At 42.6% G+C, this 17,309-nt stretch overlaps 1 protein-coding gene across 1 annotated transcript in view; it reads right to left on the bottom strand.

The window, feature by feature from the left end:
• The window catches only part of WDR35 (WD repeat domain 35), a 228,007-nt gene that overhangs the window by 104,180 nt on the left and 106,518 nt on the right, over window positions 1–17,309 (bottom strand). Inside the window, 3 exon segments of the mRNA XM_030198830.1 lie at window positions 1,400–1,469; window positions 2,717–2,861; window positions 14,044–14,104. Of these exon segments, the coding sequence (XP_030054690.1) occupies window positions 1,400–1,469; window positions 2,717–2,861; window positions 14,044–14,104 (276 nt within the window).

Here is a 17,309-nt window from a genome sequence, read left to right as displayed (position 1 = left end):
TATGCATGTGTGTTTGTGTGTGTGTACATGCACTCACTCCATCTGTGTTTTGTGTCTGATATATATGTCTGTGTATTGTATATGTATCTGGCTAGTACAGTTGCCTGTAAACCTGGGGACCTGGGCTCAATTCTCACAGCAACTCCTTGTAACCCTGGGCAAGTCACTTAACCCTCCATTACTCCAGGTACAAAAACTTAAGATTGTGAGCCTACTAAGGTCAGAGAAAGTACTTGCTTATAAATATAAACCACTTTGGTTGTACCACAGAAAGGTGATATATCAAATCCATGTCTCCTCTTTACATGTTTGTATGCATATGTCTGTGTGTGTGTATAAGCATGCTTGTGTGTGTATGTGTGTAATGGGATGGCATTAAGATTTGGGAGCAGTTTGTGAGGTAGTGGGGGGGTGTTCAATTCTGGTTGCCGTATCTCAGAAAAGATATAGTGGAATTAGAAAAGGTGAAAAAGGGCGACGAAAATGATAAAGGGGATGGGACCACTTCCCTATGAGGAAAGGCTAAAGCGGCTAGGGCTCTTCAGCTTGGAGAAAAGGCGGCTGAGGGGAGATATGATAGAGGTCTACAAAATAACGAGTGGAGTGGAATGGGTAGATGTGAAGTGTCTGTTTACGCTTTCCAAAAATACTAGGACTAGGGGGCATGCGATGAAGCTACAATGTAGTAAATTTAAAATGAATCGGAGAAAAAATTTCTTCACTCAACCTGTAATTAAACTCTGGAATTCATTGCCAGAGAATGTGGTGAAGGCTGTTAGCTTAGCGGAGTTTAAAAAAAGGTTTGGACAGCTTCCTAAAGGAAAAGTCAACAGACCATTATTAAATGCACTTGGGTAAAATTCACTGTTTCTGGGATAAGCAGTACAGAATGTTTTGTACTTTTTTGGGATCTTGCAAGGTATTTGCGACCTGGATTGGCCACTGTTGGAAACAGGATGCTGGGCTTGATGGACCTTTGGTCTTTCCCAGTATGGCAAAACTTATGTAGGGGGTAATTTTGGGGGATAGAGCAGTTTTGGTTGGGTTGCTTTGTGGGTTGGGGCAGTTTTGGGAGAGGAGAAAGTAGAGAACAGGAAAAGAGGCATTTTGAAAGGAGGAATTCCCTAATTGCAATGTTTCGCTGTATCTAACTTTCTATTCTCATAAAAAAGCATTAGGCCATTTTGGGGGGCTTATTTCTCTGGAATCCCTGGTCTAATCTGACCCACTTTCAAACTTGGTGTATCTTTTTACTGTTTTTCCACCCCAAGCCACGTTTTGTCCAATTCCGTTAAATTTTCAGATAGTTATTTTGCCCCCTGAGAGACATGCCCCTTTTGTAAAATTATTTCCAAATTCCATTGGGCTATAAAGAATATCATCACAAACTACTACTTACTGCTAAAATTTTACTATAATCCAATGTCCCATCTACAGATCCAGAAGGCGCGTCATCAACATGGTAAACCCTGAAAAAAAAATTCCATTAATTCCTATAACTACTGACCAAATGTGTGCTGTAAAATGGTCTTAATTTGCAGAATAGATATATCAAGATTAATTGAGCAACACAACAGTTCTGCAGTTTTATTCCAAGTTAAAGAATCTAGAAAAACAACACTACTGAAAGACGAACCTGTGAAATAGAGTGGACAAAACTAGAAAACAAAGGGTCGATAACCAAAGTGATTTAACCAGGCAGGAGAAACTCCTGGCCAATTAAGTTGCCTGTGTGAGGCTGCCATCTGCTAATATTCAGCGATACTTAACCGGATAGTATACGCTGAATATCTTCTCTAACTGCCTAAACCAAAACTGGCTATGTTGTAGGAAGTTCAGGGACAGAGTTGGCATATATATGTTAAGTGCCCATATTCAGCACTTAACTGCATAAGGTAATTGGACAAATTGCACCACGTAAAACACAGTCCTAGCTTTGTCCGGTGTCACAAATCTGGGTAACAGCTGAATATTAGCCTTAACAGGTTATGCCCCGGCCATCCACTCATACCTGGATAGTCAATGCTGGTGTCAAAGATGGCCTAGCATTGGATATCTGGGCATAAAGCCAGCGGCAGCTAAAAACACTCACTACCACCGGCTGAATATTTACCCCGTGCTTTAATTACATAATAATGGTCCACAATAAGAACATATTTTCCTTCAAGCTTGTGATGGATATAGCAGAAAGATAGGGAAGGTAATTTTGAAAAGCATTTTTCTGCGTAAGGCTTTTATAAATATATCCTCCCCTATGGCACATATGTGTATAAAGACAAAAATTCTGCCAAAGCACTATTCTGCAAATACCTGCTTAACTTACACAGCATGCATTTTCAAGGGGGGTGTACACAGAGGCACAGCAAGGGTGGGAAAAGGTGGGGCTCCAACTTACACGTGCAATTTACAGAATACTGTAAATTACCTTAGGGTGCCACCCAGTTATGGAATTCTCCTCATGATGGCATGGGGGGGGGAGGAAGGGGGCAGGAGAGAGACAAGGTTTAAAAACATTTTTTTTTACATGGGTAAAAAGCTTTAATCATTTCCCCTTACATGGTTAGGATTTAGGGATTTATGTACCAAGCATTTTTCCAACAGACACAAATTGAGGGAAAAAACTCTTCAGTGTATTTGAATAAAACTTTCAGATCACAGAAAATTAACATTATTCACAATTGTGGTTTCTAAAACAAAAAAAAATCTAAAGACAAACCTCTCTCGGCCATCTTTTCTAGTCTTTGACACCTGGTTAATCTCTAGCGCAGTAAGTTTCTTTGCCACACGATACTGCCAAGTATAAAATGCTTCTTTGGATGCTGCTATCACATGGGTTTTGGTCATACTAACAAATAAGGGACCTGTGAAACACATAGCAGTAGAACTGTAGAATAGAATGTTTTATTACAAAAAATATGATACATTAAGCATTTTAACATCTATAAGAATTTAGTATTTAAGCATAAACAATTTGTTTGAAACACAGTACATTAATTCCCTAGAAATGTCCTGTTTCATTCACTTTACCAATAAGAAAGTTTATATTCAGACCTTCCTTAAAAAAAAAAAACACACACACACACAATCTCTCTCTCTCTAAATGCTCTAATACCCTTCATCATTGTAACAAGCATGAATTAATGCCCTGTTTCTAGGTTTAAGGCGCTTAGAAATTGTTTCAACCTACATCTCATTCGGATTACTGCAAGTAAATGGCTTCTCTACTGGGGTTCTTCTTCATGTCTCAGTATGAACATCTCAGTGTCCACTAATACAGTACCTCATAACCTTTTCCTGGAATTACATCCAGCCAGTCAGGATTTCTGGATTACCATATGAATATGTATACTATAATAATACCAATAACATTATTTTTCCAGAGAGCTTATTGTATATCACTTAATTATCTTTATTCAATACCAATATTACTTAAACATGCGCCTAAAAACATTTAACCATTCACTCATACTCAACTATTCATCATCCATACTCCACGTTCATTCAATATACTGTGACCATGCTTCCTTCACATCCTGTTCCTTAAAGAAATACATACTGGAGTGGAGGAGTGGCCTAGTGGTTAGAGCACTGGTCTTGCAACCCAGAGGTGGCCGGTTCAAACCCCACTGCTGCTCCTTGTGATCTTGCCTCAGGTACAAACTTAGATTGTGAGCCCTCCTGGGACAGAGAAATATCCAGTGTACCTGAATGTAAGTCACCTTGAGCTACTACTGAAAAAGGTGTGAGCAAAATCTAAATAAATAAAATAAATATACTATCTTGTGTCTTAATTAACACATATTCAAACATATCACAAGATCAAGCAATTGAGGTCGCCTGCCAGTATTTTCAGAAAATGGCCCTCTCTGTAGATGGAATTGCTGCGCACATTACTAACTTATGTTATCTGCAAGAATTATTTTCAATTTCATCAGAAGTTTTTCATGTTGGTTAGGGGAGTTGCCATGGGGCCACGGTCGCGCCATCAATTGCGTGTCTGTATATGTCCATTTTTGAAAATAGATATGTTTATTCCTCTATACACAATGACCAGATTATTATGTGGAAACACTTTATCAACAACACTAGTAAAAAAGGCCCGTTTCTGTTTTAAAGAAAATGGGCGCTAGCAAGGTTTTCCTCGGAGCGTGTATGTTTGAGAGAGAGTGTGTGTGACAGTGACTGTGTGAGAGACAGTGAATGTGCGCATGTGTGTGTGTGTGACACACAGAGAGTGGGACTGTGTGCGAGTGTGTGTGTGAGAATGAGAGTATGTGCCAGGGTCCCTCCTCCCTCCCAGTGGCAGGGTCGTCCCCCCCCCCCCGGGTCTGTCTCGCAGTTGCAGGGGGTTCCCCCTTCCCCTTTCCCCCCTCCCTCCGAGTTGCAGGGTATGTTTGTCTCCCCCCTCTTTTGTCCTCCAAGTTTTAAGGCACTGTCTATCCAGTTGAAAGAGCTTTAGACTTGTTTCAGATGGAACAACATTTTAAAAACGACAATGTCAAGCAGCTGCAAGTTTTTGCTTGTTTTTCAGTGTATAGCAATGACAGCTGCGTAAGGGAGTGGAAACAGAGATTAACCAATGGGCTTCATTGCTTACCGTAGACTTGCTTTGCTGACTTCCACTCCTGTCTATTGAACTTGCTGCAGGATCTCATAGGTTTGCAACCTTTGTTTTGAGTGAATGGGGATGACGGCTGCGCTGTAGTAGGAGCCGCTGCTCTTTGCCTCCTCTGTCTTGCGAGTCACCAGTGGACCCCGACCCCTGTCCTGAGGCCTCACCCGCCTCCTGCAGATTTGACACTCACCGCAGGCGCTGGCTCGCCGTGTCGCCGCCCTCCCTCTTCGTCCTCTCCGATTGAGGGCAGTTAGTGTGCGCGGGTGGTTCGGGAGGTTCGCAGGCAGTGTGCAGCGATTCCTAGGCAGGGGGAGGAGTAGGGAAACACGCTCCACGTGTTTCCCTACTCCTCCCCCTGCCTGGGTTGCTGTTTGCTGTTGGCTGGGTCGCAGTTTCCCTGGGACGCTGTTTTCTGCTGGCTGGGTGGCGGTTTGTTGCTGGGCGTCGGGCTGGACTCGGAGGCGCAGCCAATCAGTGGAACTTCTTTCATGACGTCACTTTTATGTACTCCATTCCACAGTGGCGTACCAAGGGGGGGGGGGGGGGCGGTCCGCCCCGGGTGCACGCTGCTGGGGGGGTGCCGCGTGCCGGTCAGCGTTGTTGGTTTCCATGCTCCCTCTGCCCCGGAACAGGAAGTAACCTGTTTCGGGGCAGAGAGAGCATGGAAACCAACGACGCTGACCGGCGCGCGGCACCCCCCCCCCCCCCAGCGGCATGCACCCGGGGGGGGGGGGTCGCACTGCACAGGGTGGGGTGCTGCACCCGGGGGGGGGGGGGGCGCATTGGCAATCCGCCCCGGATGTCAGCGCCCCTCGGAACGCCACTGCCACTCCATTAAGTAGACCACCTCTGGCTGGAAGCCATGGTTCCAGGCAACCTCAGAACGTTGGAGGTGAGAATTATTATATAGGATTATTATTTCATGGAGCGGTACCAAAGAACAGCTCCAGATATTCATTGACTATATTAAAAAATGTGATCCCCATATTAAATTTACTGTCAATATACAGGAATCTGAAATTCAGTTTTTAGATATTAAAGTTATAAAAACGGTGGATCGTGTGCTCCTGACTACCATTTATAGAAAAGATACAGATAGAAATATTATGCTGCATTACTCGACTCATTAACCCTGGGGCCCTTAGGAAGGGTATCCCAGTGGGGCAGTTTATGCTTCTTCGACGCTTGTGCTCCACACTAAATGAATATAAATGTCAAGCTAAAAAAATTATAAGTAGATTTATAGAACATGGATATCCTCCTAAAGTAGTCAGAAGGGCTTACAAACGAGCTTTGTATGCCCATAGGGAGTGGTAGTTTTTACCAAGAAAAGATTCAGATAATAATCCTCCTATATGTGTTATTACGTATTCTTTTCAGGCTACAACTATAGCTAAAATAGTTCATAAACATTGGGATGTATTAACTTATCATGGAGCACTGCAAGAGCGGCCGAAGGTAGCATATAAACGTAATACTAACATGGGGGAGTTGCTAAAGTGGCCTCAAAATAAGAGATCTGGTGGGAGACATTCCCCTTGTGGTCACTGTGTATATTGAAGGTGTTCACTGAATATTGATTATGTTGTAATCCCAGGTACAGCAAAACAAAATACCTTCTATATGGCAACACCACTTGCGAGACACAGCAGGTGATGTACTGTACAATATGTCCGTGTAAGTTATACTACTTTGGGCAGACACGACGCAAATTGAAACAGCGTATTGCAGAACATCTCAGTAGTATTAGACATGGGCGAATGGAAGCCCCATTAGTGGCTCATTGTAAGGATGCTAATCATCTAATTGAGGATTTAAAATTTACTGTATTAAAGCAAGTCACTTTGAGCCACGGTGGTACTTCAGTGAAGTATTGAGACTTCAAGAGCAGAGATTTATATTCACATGGCGGACCGTGGCCCCGAATGGGCTTAATCTTGATATTGAATGGTAATGTGGGGATTTGTCAGCAATTGTAGGAGTGTAATGAGGGGGCGGGATTCCCTATTTAAAAGGTGGAAGTGATCTGATGAGGACAGTCCGGTTGGTTGGCCGGAAGTAAAGGGGGCAGGATTTGGACGCAATCCCTCCGGTAAGCAGCCTATAGTGCAACTTTTTGTATAAGTAAGGTTGATGATGGCAGTGAAGTGAAATGTGATTGTGTTAAATATGTGCCTTTATTTAGAGGTATGTTGTTGTTCCTCCTGATGAAGATATCGAAATACGGTCCCGTATCAGGGAACAAGGAGAACAATTCAGTGGCTTGAAATTTGATTTTAAAGAGTGGTGAATGAGGAAAATCACTGGGTGACATATCTTGAAATTGATTCCTGAGTCCAGCGGAAAAACTGGAAGCGTGTGATCGGTACCTGGTATTTATTTATTGCATTTGTAACCCACATTTTCCCACCTTTTTGCAGGTTCAGTGTGGATTACAATACGAGTTAAATATTGGAAATACAATTTGTTACAGATTGGTTATGGATCACATTTTGCATAATTATGTGAAACAATTGGAGTGTCCTTGGGAGTGTAACAATGGAGCACAAACATTGAAACATTGGGAGGAAACAATGGGAGCTTAGAGGGCGATAAGAAGGCATAAAGACATAGATATATATCTTTCTGTGATTGAAGTTATGAATGATGTGATATTACGGGAATGAGAGTTCCGAGGTGAATGTGTGATGCATTCGTGAATAGTAGGTGTGGACTTTATGTGTTTTGGTTCTTTCCGTAAATCTTTTCGAAAAGATGGGTCTTCAGTGATCTGCGGAAGGAAGCTTGATCGTTGATTGTTCTTAAGTTGCGTGGAAGTGTATTTCAATACTGCGTGCTCATGTGAGAAAAGGTTGATGCATGTAGCATTTCCGGTTTGAGTCCTATTATAGGATCAGCAATGAGCTAGTATGGAGCATTATCATTACTTCATGGTTGAAGCTGAAAAAGGTGATGAGCCAGGATATTTATGAGAGAAGGATTTGATAAATTTTTCGTGATATTGGATCAAGAGTTTGACTCGCTCATTTGCTGAGTGGTGTAAGGACTGACATAGAACATGGGAGAGATGTACTGCTCACATTGGATATTTACAGAAGGAGTATTAGACTGATTTAAACATTTTTTTCCTTTAATATGTGTTAATTAAGACACAAGATAGTACGTATTTCTTTAAGGAACAGGTAAAGGAAGCATGGTCACAGTGTATTGAATGAAAGTGGAGTATGGATGATGACTAGTTTATTTATTTATTTGGTCCACTTGTATCCCACATTTTCCCAGCTTATACGGGCTCTATGTGGCTAACAAAGTTACAAGAAAATTACATAACACAACAGGAGAAAATTGTTCCAGTGATAGGATACAAAGAAGTACAGAGGAGCTAAAATAAGAGAATACGGATAGGAAAACAGGAGCAACCAAGGAGAAGCTGACAGAGGGTAAAGAGCAGGTAAACTACCAAAACGGGAAAAAAGGAGGTTAAACAACATTGCTGACTTCGGGGTATGCTTTAGTAAACAAATAAGTTTAACAGTTTTTTAAAAGTTTGATGATCCGATGACTCTTTCAAGAGTCTCGGCAAAGCATTCCAGGTTGGTGGGCTGATGAACGAGAAGGAAGAAGCGTAGAGCGTCTTGTATTTCAGATTCCTGCATGAAGGATAGTGCAGGTTAAGATAAGTTCTAGATGACACCATGGAATTTCTTGCAGGCAAATCAATCAAATCATACATGTACACTGGTGCTTTGCCGTAAATGATCTTGTGAGTTAAGGCACAGATCTTGAAATCAATATGGTCCCTAATGGGAAGCCAGTGAAGTCTCACATGAAGTTGAGTATAAGTGAATGGTTAAATGTTTTTAGGCATATGTTTAAGTAATATTGGTATTGAATAAAGATAATTAAGTGACATACAAAAAGCTCTCTGGAGAAATAATGTTATTGGTTATAGTAGAGTAGTTCTTGAGATAGAAAGTGTGTCCCCCAGGTTTAGATACTATAATAATATACCACTTCCTGGTCAATAGCAGAATTTACAAACTTCATTATTCAAACCCCTATTAAAATTATATCCTCACTACTAAATCAAGTTCATTGCATCTGCAATGATCTTTCAACTCTCAGGTGACATTCAATATTACATTGTTATTATATTTACTATGTCCACCAAGGTTCTGAACTCTTCAGCACAGATCCTGCGCTATTATAGTTTATAAGGGTTGTTAACCTCCTTAAGAATTTGTCATTTTCAGGAACCATAATATGTCAACTAAGGTCCTCTTCGCCAATCAGTGGAATCACACCCTTTCCCTTCAAAACTGGAACTTGTGTGAAAACATCTTTTCACGCCATTGTCATTATTTCTTCACTATCCTATATAATAAAATGCACCTCCAATGTTCTGAAGCCGAGAAAGTGAAGCCTTCAAGCCTTGAAGCATTCCTGCAACGTTCCGGAACTACGTGTCGTCAATTGAGGAGATGGAGTCTTACAGAATGCACGAATGCTTCAAGGCTTGAAGGCTTCACTTTCTCTCACACACACACACTCACTCTTGTCTCTCACATACACTCTCTGTTTCACACACACTATCTCACACACACTCTGTCTCTCTCTCTCTCTCTCTCACATACACAACTCCATCTCTCACCCACACACTCTCTCTCAAACATACACACTATCTCTCAAACATACACACTCTCTCTCTCAAACATACACACTCCAAGAAAAGGGGGGCACGGAACACGCTGGGGAGGAGAGGGAGGGGGGGCATGGAACTCGGAAGGAGGGGGGCCAAGAACTCGGAGGGGAGGAGAGGAGAGAGAGGAGAGGAGAGGGAGGGAGAGGGGCCTGCACCTCGGACGGAAGGGGGGGGCCTGGAACTCGGAGGGGAGGAAAGGGTCATGGAACTCGGAGCCCCACACACACACACAAACTCACTTTGTCTCTCACATACACTCTCTCTCTCTCACACTCTCTCTCACACACACTCACTCTCACACACACATACACTCTGTCTCTCACACACACTCTCTCTCTCTCTCTCTCTGACACAAACACACACACATTCTGTCTCTCTCTCACTCACTCTCTCTCTCACTCACACACTCCCTACCACATCCCTCAAGAGGGCATTCCAGGCATCAACCACCCTCTCCGTGAATTTCCAGGCATTACTCCCAAGTCTACCACCCCCAACCTCAATTCATGTCCTCTAGTTTTACTGTTTTCCCTTCTCTAGAAAAATCTGTTTCTATAATAATGCCTTTCAAGTATTTAAACGTCAGTATCATATCTACCCTGTCTTTCCTCTCCTCTAGAGTATACATATTCAGGTCTTCCAGTCTCTTCTCATATGTCTTTTGGCACTAGTCCCATACCCAGTGCTTTTTTTGTAGAAAAAAAGGTGCCGGTACTCATTGTGGGCGGGGTCACCACACATGGCACCGCCCCTATTATAGCCACACCCACATTAGCCACACCCCTTTTACCAGCCATGGCGCATATAAACAGACATCATTGAAAATATTATACTAGTATAGGAGAAAAAATAATGTGATTTTTTTTTCATTATAAATAATTTCTGTAAGCTCTTACAGCTCCGGTATACCCAGTGCAAAATAAGACAAATTCCAAACACTAAAATGAAAATAAAATGATTTTTTCTACCTTTGTTGTCTGGTGACTTTGTTTTTCTATCCATATTGGTCCCAGTCTCTGATTCTGCTGCTCTCTATCTGTTCTCTTAACTCCGTTTCCAGGGCTTTCTTTCCATTTATTTCTTTACTTTCCTCCCTTCTTCTTCTTTTGTTGCCCTGCATCCATAAGTAAAAGCTGGGTCCTCCTCCATGGAATTGACTGGAGGAGGTATAACATGGATCCAGCTTTTGCCTATTTTCTCCATCCATGTGCAGTTTTTCTCCTCTTCCCTTTCCCTCATCTCCATCCATGTGCATCTTCTTTTTTCTTTCCTCCCCTCCATTCATGTCCAGCACTTCTCCTCTCTCTCCCCCTCTATCCATGTCCAGCATTTCTCATCTCTCTTCCCTCCTCTATATCCATATAAAGCAATAATTCTCTCTCCTCTCCTCCATCCAAGTCAGCATTTCTCCTCTCTCCTAGCCAACTCCTCCATCCATGTCCAGCAATTCTCCTCTATCTCCTGCTCTCCTCTCCATCCATTTCTAGCATTTCTCCTCTCTCTCCTCTCATCCATGTCCAGCAATTCTCTCTTCCCTGTCCAGCGATTCTCCTCTCTCCCCTCCATGTCCAGCAATTCTCTCTTCCCTGTCCTCCCCTCCCCGTCCAGCAATTCTCCTCTCTCCCCTCCATGTCCAGCAATTCTATCTTGCCTGCCCTCCCCTCCATGATCAGCAATTATCTCATCCCTGCCCTCCCATCAATGTCCAGCAATTCTCTCTCCCCTGCCCTTCCCTCCCATCCCATGTCCAGCAATTCTCTCTCCCCTGCCCTTCCCTCCCATGTCCAGCAATTCTCTCTCCCCTGCCCTTCACATGTCCAGCAATTCTCTCTCCCTTGCCCTTCCCTCCCAGCCCATCCAATGTCCAGCAATTCTCTCTCCCCTGCCCTTCCCATGTCCAGCAATTCTCTCTCCCCTGCCCTTCCCTCCCATTGATTTCCAGCAATTCTCTCTCCCCTACCCTTCCCATGTCCAGCAATTCTCTCTCCCTTGCCCTTCCCTCCCATCCCATTGATTTCCAGCAATTCTCTCTCCCCTGCCCTTCCCTCCCATCCCATGTCCAATTCTCTCTCCCCTGCCCTTCCCTCCCATCCCATTGATTTCCAGCAATTCTCTCTCCCCTGCCCTTCCCTCCCATCCCATGTCCAGCAATTCTCTCTCCCCTGCCCTTCCCTCCCATCCCATGTCCAATTCTCTCTCCCCTGCCCTTCCCTCCCATCCCATTGATTTCCAGCAATTCTCTCTCCCCTGCCCTTCCCTCCCATCCCATGTCCAGCAATTCTCTCTCCCCTGCCCTTCCCTCCCATCCCATTGATTTCCAGCAATTCTCTCTCCCCTGCCCTTCCCTCCCATGTCCAGCAATTCTCTCTCCCCTGCTCTTCCCTCCCATCCCATGTCCAGCAATTCTCTCTCCCCTGCCCTTCCCTCCCATCCCATTGATTTCCAGCAATTCTCTCTCCCCTGCCCTTCCCTCCCATGTCCAGCAATTCTCTCTCCCCTGCTCTTCCCTCCCATCCCATGTCCAGCAATTCTCTCTCCCCTGCTCTTCCCTCCCATCCCATTGATTTCCAGCAGTTCTCTCTCCCCTGCCCTTCCCTCCCATTATTTCCAGCGATTCTCCGCCTCTCCCCTGCCCTCCCATCGACGTGCAGCGATTTTTCTGTCCCTCCCCTGCCCTCACCTCTCTCATATCCAGCGATTCTTCGTCCCTCAGCGTCCTCCTTCACTGCCTGCCAGCTAGCGTCGGACTCAGAAGCGAACGGTGCAGGCAGCGATTGGCTGGCAGCGTCGTAGCTTCCCTTTGCATGTCCCGCCTACAACTTCCTGTTTACGCATAGGCGGGACTTGCAGAGGGAAGCTATGACGCTGCCAGCCAATCGCTGCCTGTACCGTTCGCTTCTGAGTCCGACTGGCTGACAGGCAGTGAAGGAAGACCCTGGGGGACGAAGAATCGCTGGATATGAGAGAAGTGAGGGCAGGGGAGGGACGGAAAAATCGCTGCACGTCGATGGGAGGGCAGGAGAGAGGCGGAGAATCGCTGGAAGTAATGGGAGGGGAGGAGGAGAAAAAGGTGCCGGTACGCCGTACCGTTGCGTACCGGCACAAAAAAAGCACTGCCCATACCATTTTTGTCGCCTTCCTCTGGACCGCTTCAAGTTGGTTTTTTTTTTTTTACATCCTTAGCAAGATATGGCCTCCACAACTAAACACAATACTTCCAATTGGGGACTCACCAATGACTTGTACAGAGGCATCAGCACTTCCTTTCCTCTGCTGGTTACATCTCTCTCTACAGCCTAGCATGCTTATGGCTACGGCCACCACCTTGTCACACTGTTTTGTTGCCTTCAGATACTATCATCTCAAGGTCCCTCTCCCTGTCTGTGCATATCAGCCTCTCACCTCCTAGCACATTCAGCTCCCTTGGATTTCTACTCCCTAAGTGCACTTCTTTGCATTGAATTTTAATTGCCAAACATTAAACAATTCTTCTAACTGCTGCAGATCCTTTTTCACATTTTCCAGTCCCTCCGTGGTGTCCACTCTGCTACAAATCTTGGTACCATCCATAAAAAGGGAAACCTTACCTTTTAACCCTTCAGCAATGTTGCTCACAAATATATTGAACAGAATCAGCCTCAGCACCAATCCTTGAAGCATACCAATACTCCTCACCTTTCCTTCCTTACAATTTCATTTTGAGCCTTCCTCCTTTCACTAATATACCTGAAAATATTCTTGTTGACCCTCCTTACATTTCTAGCCATTTGTTCTTCCTCTTTCACCAGATATAAATCTCTATTGATTTTTCAGTTTCACCCTGTAGTCCTCTTAAAGCGCTCTAGTTCAAAAACCCACCCACTCTTTATCCTTTCTGGAACGCCAGTCTTTTGGGCATCAGGTCAATAGTGTTGGAGGAAGAGCACCAAGCCATCTGCCATCTGAACATGAGGAGGAGTGCTAAGTCATCAGCATGGGAGGGAGAAATACCGTTCTACATGATCACTCCATGCAGCATAAGCAAAGGGAGAAGGAGTGCATACATTGAAATGTTCTCTACCCCACAAGAGCCAATCACATTCCAGAAAAGATAGTGGGCAGCCGGTCTGTTGTACTTTGCACCCATCACTTCAACTCCCACGAGTCAACTGGAAAGACAGCAATGCCCTAGCTCAAGTGGACTGAGATATTGTCTGCTTCCCGATTCAGAAGCCGACAAGAGTAATCATAGAGACTGTGGCTGTCTGCATCCAAATCAGCTGCCGGCAGCTCTAGAGCAAAAATAAAGAGTCTCAGAAACATCAGGGAGTTGCCACGTGGAACAAGGAAGCTTGTATCTCAAGCAGCTACCTCACAAATAGCAGTGCTGAAAAGCAGCACCCACTCCCCCTGAACAGGACATAGGCAGGATTCCCACTACATATGTAACTTACAGAATACTGTAGTTTACGCAGGTAACTGATGCACTTAGGCGCTTGTACGTCTCAGCTCTCTGACTGGTGCAAGTGCAAGCACCTACATGGTAGGTGCATCTATATTGGGTTACAAATTTTCAAACACATTTTTCTCAAATTAATCTATGGTTGTCAATATTTGTGCAGTAACCAAACAGTGAAAAATACATCAGAAGCTACTGACTTCATAATAAAAACAGTTTTAATATAATTTACAACCACTACAACTTGAGGAATCTACAACTAATAAAAACAAACATGCACCTGCTTACCAATATCAATATATTTTGAATCCAGTGGTGTGCCAATAGAATTGCAAAGCACCAGCACATACTGAAAGAAAACAAAACACCAAGTTACTTTGTCTGCATATACAAGAGACTTAGCATAGTGGCCAGTTCCTTCTTTTCTGAATACACATGGTAGGAAGTGCCAAACTTCACAGCATCTGTTTCATAGGCACAAATAAGAAATTGTAGTGCTACACAGAGCAAGATATACAAGCAATAAACACATTTCCCACAGTTATATAGCACAAATAAATGCACTTTGCTTATAATAACCAATTTTAATTATAGGAGGGAAGCCTAGGTACTTGGAAGGTAAATGAGTCCTTACCACTGCACATCAAACAGCTATGACTTAAAAGGCTTAAAAGTAAGACGTGAGATAGGCATATATTTCAGTATGCTGCTGTACAATCCTTTTGAATGCCAAGTTGTTGTATGCTAGTTTGTAACAAGAAGATTAAACATCACTTCTCATTTTCTCTGTTTCACATCAAACGCACATACAACACTCTTGCTTTCGTGACAATCTGAGGGTACAGTTCAGCAAGAAAAGAATCTTAAGCCTCTCTCTGTATAGTAAGCTTCGTCATATTCAAATGTCTATAATCTTATACTTGTAGTTATCAACCTTTTATTGCAGATATTTCATGCTACATAAATGTTTGTAGAAACTTTGCCCCATGTTGATCAAAAGTCACATGCCAAAGTACACAGTGGAGATCATTTTAGAAAGGCTTTTTCCATTAGTCTCTTTCATGTGCAGAAATGAGGTTCTACTAAAGTCATGCAGCATACTTATGTGTTCTATCTGTAGGTATTCCTGAGCAGGAATTGCATTATTCAGGCATTGAGTATGCACACATTTACATGTACCCCTGCCTTGAAGCAAGTCTAATTTGTGTGTCTGCATGTGTGTGCATTCTGGGTGCTAATTTTACAAAGGCGAACAAGTGCTTACGTTGCCTTGATAAAATAAGCATAAAAAACATTCTATTCATATATTTCAGGCAGCTTATCACACAATTCCACTTTAAACTCCCACAAGGAACACAAGGAAACAGAGAAAAATAAAGTAAAAATATGTTTTTATAAAAGGTTCATTTTAAAACTCTCAAGGCCTTTCATCTTTTTCTTTTAAAGAGAAACAGAGGCCTATATGGGACATTAATGAATTTAGAAGTAGTTTGTTAAGGAAGAAAATTAAGTTTTTGATTCCAAAATCCATAAATTTACATTTTCAGCAAATAGTACAAACATTATCAGATCAAACTATTAGGAAACAAATTAAGTTTTTTTTTAATCTTCATCCTACTTTTTCCTTCCTGCATATTCTCAACCTAAACATTTTTAAACTTTATGGGAAGCGCTGACTACCTGAAAAATGAATGCTATACACTGCAAAATATTGATAGTTTATGGCCATGATTTTCTGGATAAAGTCATTCTAGACGTAAGATCAATTCACTACCTAAATAAATCATTCTGTGGATACTATGATGAAATCTGATATTCTTATGTTGAAGTGCTTTTAACCAAAGTGCATTTATATAGACACAACATTAACAGCAAAAAACACAACAGTCACACCAAGTAGCTTAATAAAATTAAAAACAGGGTGATTTCTTTTGACAAGGGTACAAGGGTGATGCTCTTTGAGAGAACCTTAGAGGCCTCAAAGGTGTGTATAGGGCTACGTAGTCTGGCCCATGTGTCTGAGGACTTGAAAATCAAAGACAAAAGTTTTAAGTTTGGCCCTATAAAGTATTGATATCCAGTACAGTTCTTATAGGAAGGGTGTAATGTGGTCACAACATTCTGAATTAGCTGGTGCAAACCTTTGGTTTGGCCAATGTAAAGGGCATTATATTAGTCCAGCCATGTATTTATCAATGACTTTTCAAATAATATAAGGGGCCATTTAAAAAGCCTTTTAAGTAAACAAAATACAGTATAGGTATGTGCACAGAAATGAATTGTTATAAAAATGCCCAGAGTATACAAAGGAAAAAATATGTATGTAAATATAAGTAACACCATTTCACATATAGTTTTACCATGATGACAAGAGGTGTTCCTAGAGGCAGAGCTGTGGACAGGTTTCGACTTACGCACATACTTATGGATTTTGAAAGTATGCAAGTAAACTTTCTTGCAAATATTATGTGTACTAAACAGCAAAATGTGTGTGTGTAGTTTTGGTGGTATAATTTTTAAAAAAAGGAAAGTAAACACATACATTCCTTTTGAAAACTGGTGTAACTTCTATGCATATTTGTTGCACAAGTAGTCTGTTACAAAATTATCCTCACATTAATTAAGTACAAATTTAATATCACTGGTCCAGTTTGAAAATGGAGGCACAAAACTGTTAAGAATATCAATTTTAAACTCTGGAAATTAGCTTGGTAAATGGAGGAAACATACATGAGCCAAAGAACTCTATTATCAAAATGGTTATGAGGCATATTTTCAAAGCACTTTGGGAGGCTAAGTTCCATAGGTTTCTATGGAACTTTGGAAGGCTAAGTGCTTTGAAAATAAGCCTCTATGTGAAATAGATTACCTAGAGAGGCATTTTCGATGTCCAACTTTGGACATTTTCCTAAAAACAATCAAAATTCAAGTGGGGAATATAGCCATTTTCAAAACAGAAAAAAATTATTTTTGTCCCCCCCCCCACAAATGGCTATTTTCTAGATGCTTTTGTGCTCAGTACATTTATATTTTTGGTCAATTTTCAAAAAATAAAAGTGCTAAAAACTCACAAAATTAAGCCATTGGGATGTAGGAGGAGTCAGCATTCTTAGTAAACTGGCCACACAGACATCCCAGGAAAGCAATGGGGCACCCTAGGGGCACTGCACTTCAAATAAATGCTCCCAGGTACATATCTCACCATTGCTCCCTTATCTTGGTCTGCTGAGCCCCCCCAAAACCCACCCAAAATCTACTACAATAGCCCTTATGAATGAAGGGGGCACTTATATGTGGGTACAGTGAGTTTCTGGTAAGCTTTGAAGGGCTCACAGTTTCTACCACAAGTGTCACAGGTAGGGAGAGGTATGGGCCTGGGTCCACTGCACCCACCACTAAACTACTCCAGGGACATGCATGCTGCTCTAAGGGACCCGAGTATAACATCTGAGGCTGGCACAGAAGCTGGTAAAAGTAATATTTTAATCACATTTTTGGGGGGTGGGAGGGGGTTAATGACCACTGGAGGAGTAAAGGGAGGTCATCCCTGATTC

Source organism: Microcaecilia unicolor, chromosome 3 (genome assembly GCF_901765095.1).
Source record: "Microcaecilia unicolor chromosome 3, aMicUni1.1, whole genome shotgun sequence".
In the NCBI taxonomy this organism is placed as follows: Eukaryota; Metazoa; Chordata; class Amphibia; order Gymnophiona; family Siphonopidae; genus Microcaecilia; species Microcaecilia unicolor.
The sequence above is the reverse complement of the archived record's forward strand: the minus strand, read 5'-3'. Positions and strand labels throughout refer to the sequence as shown.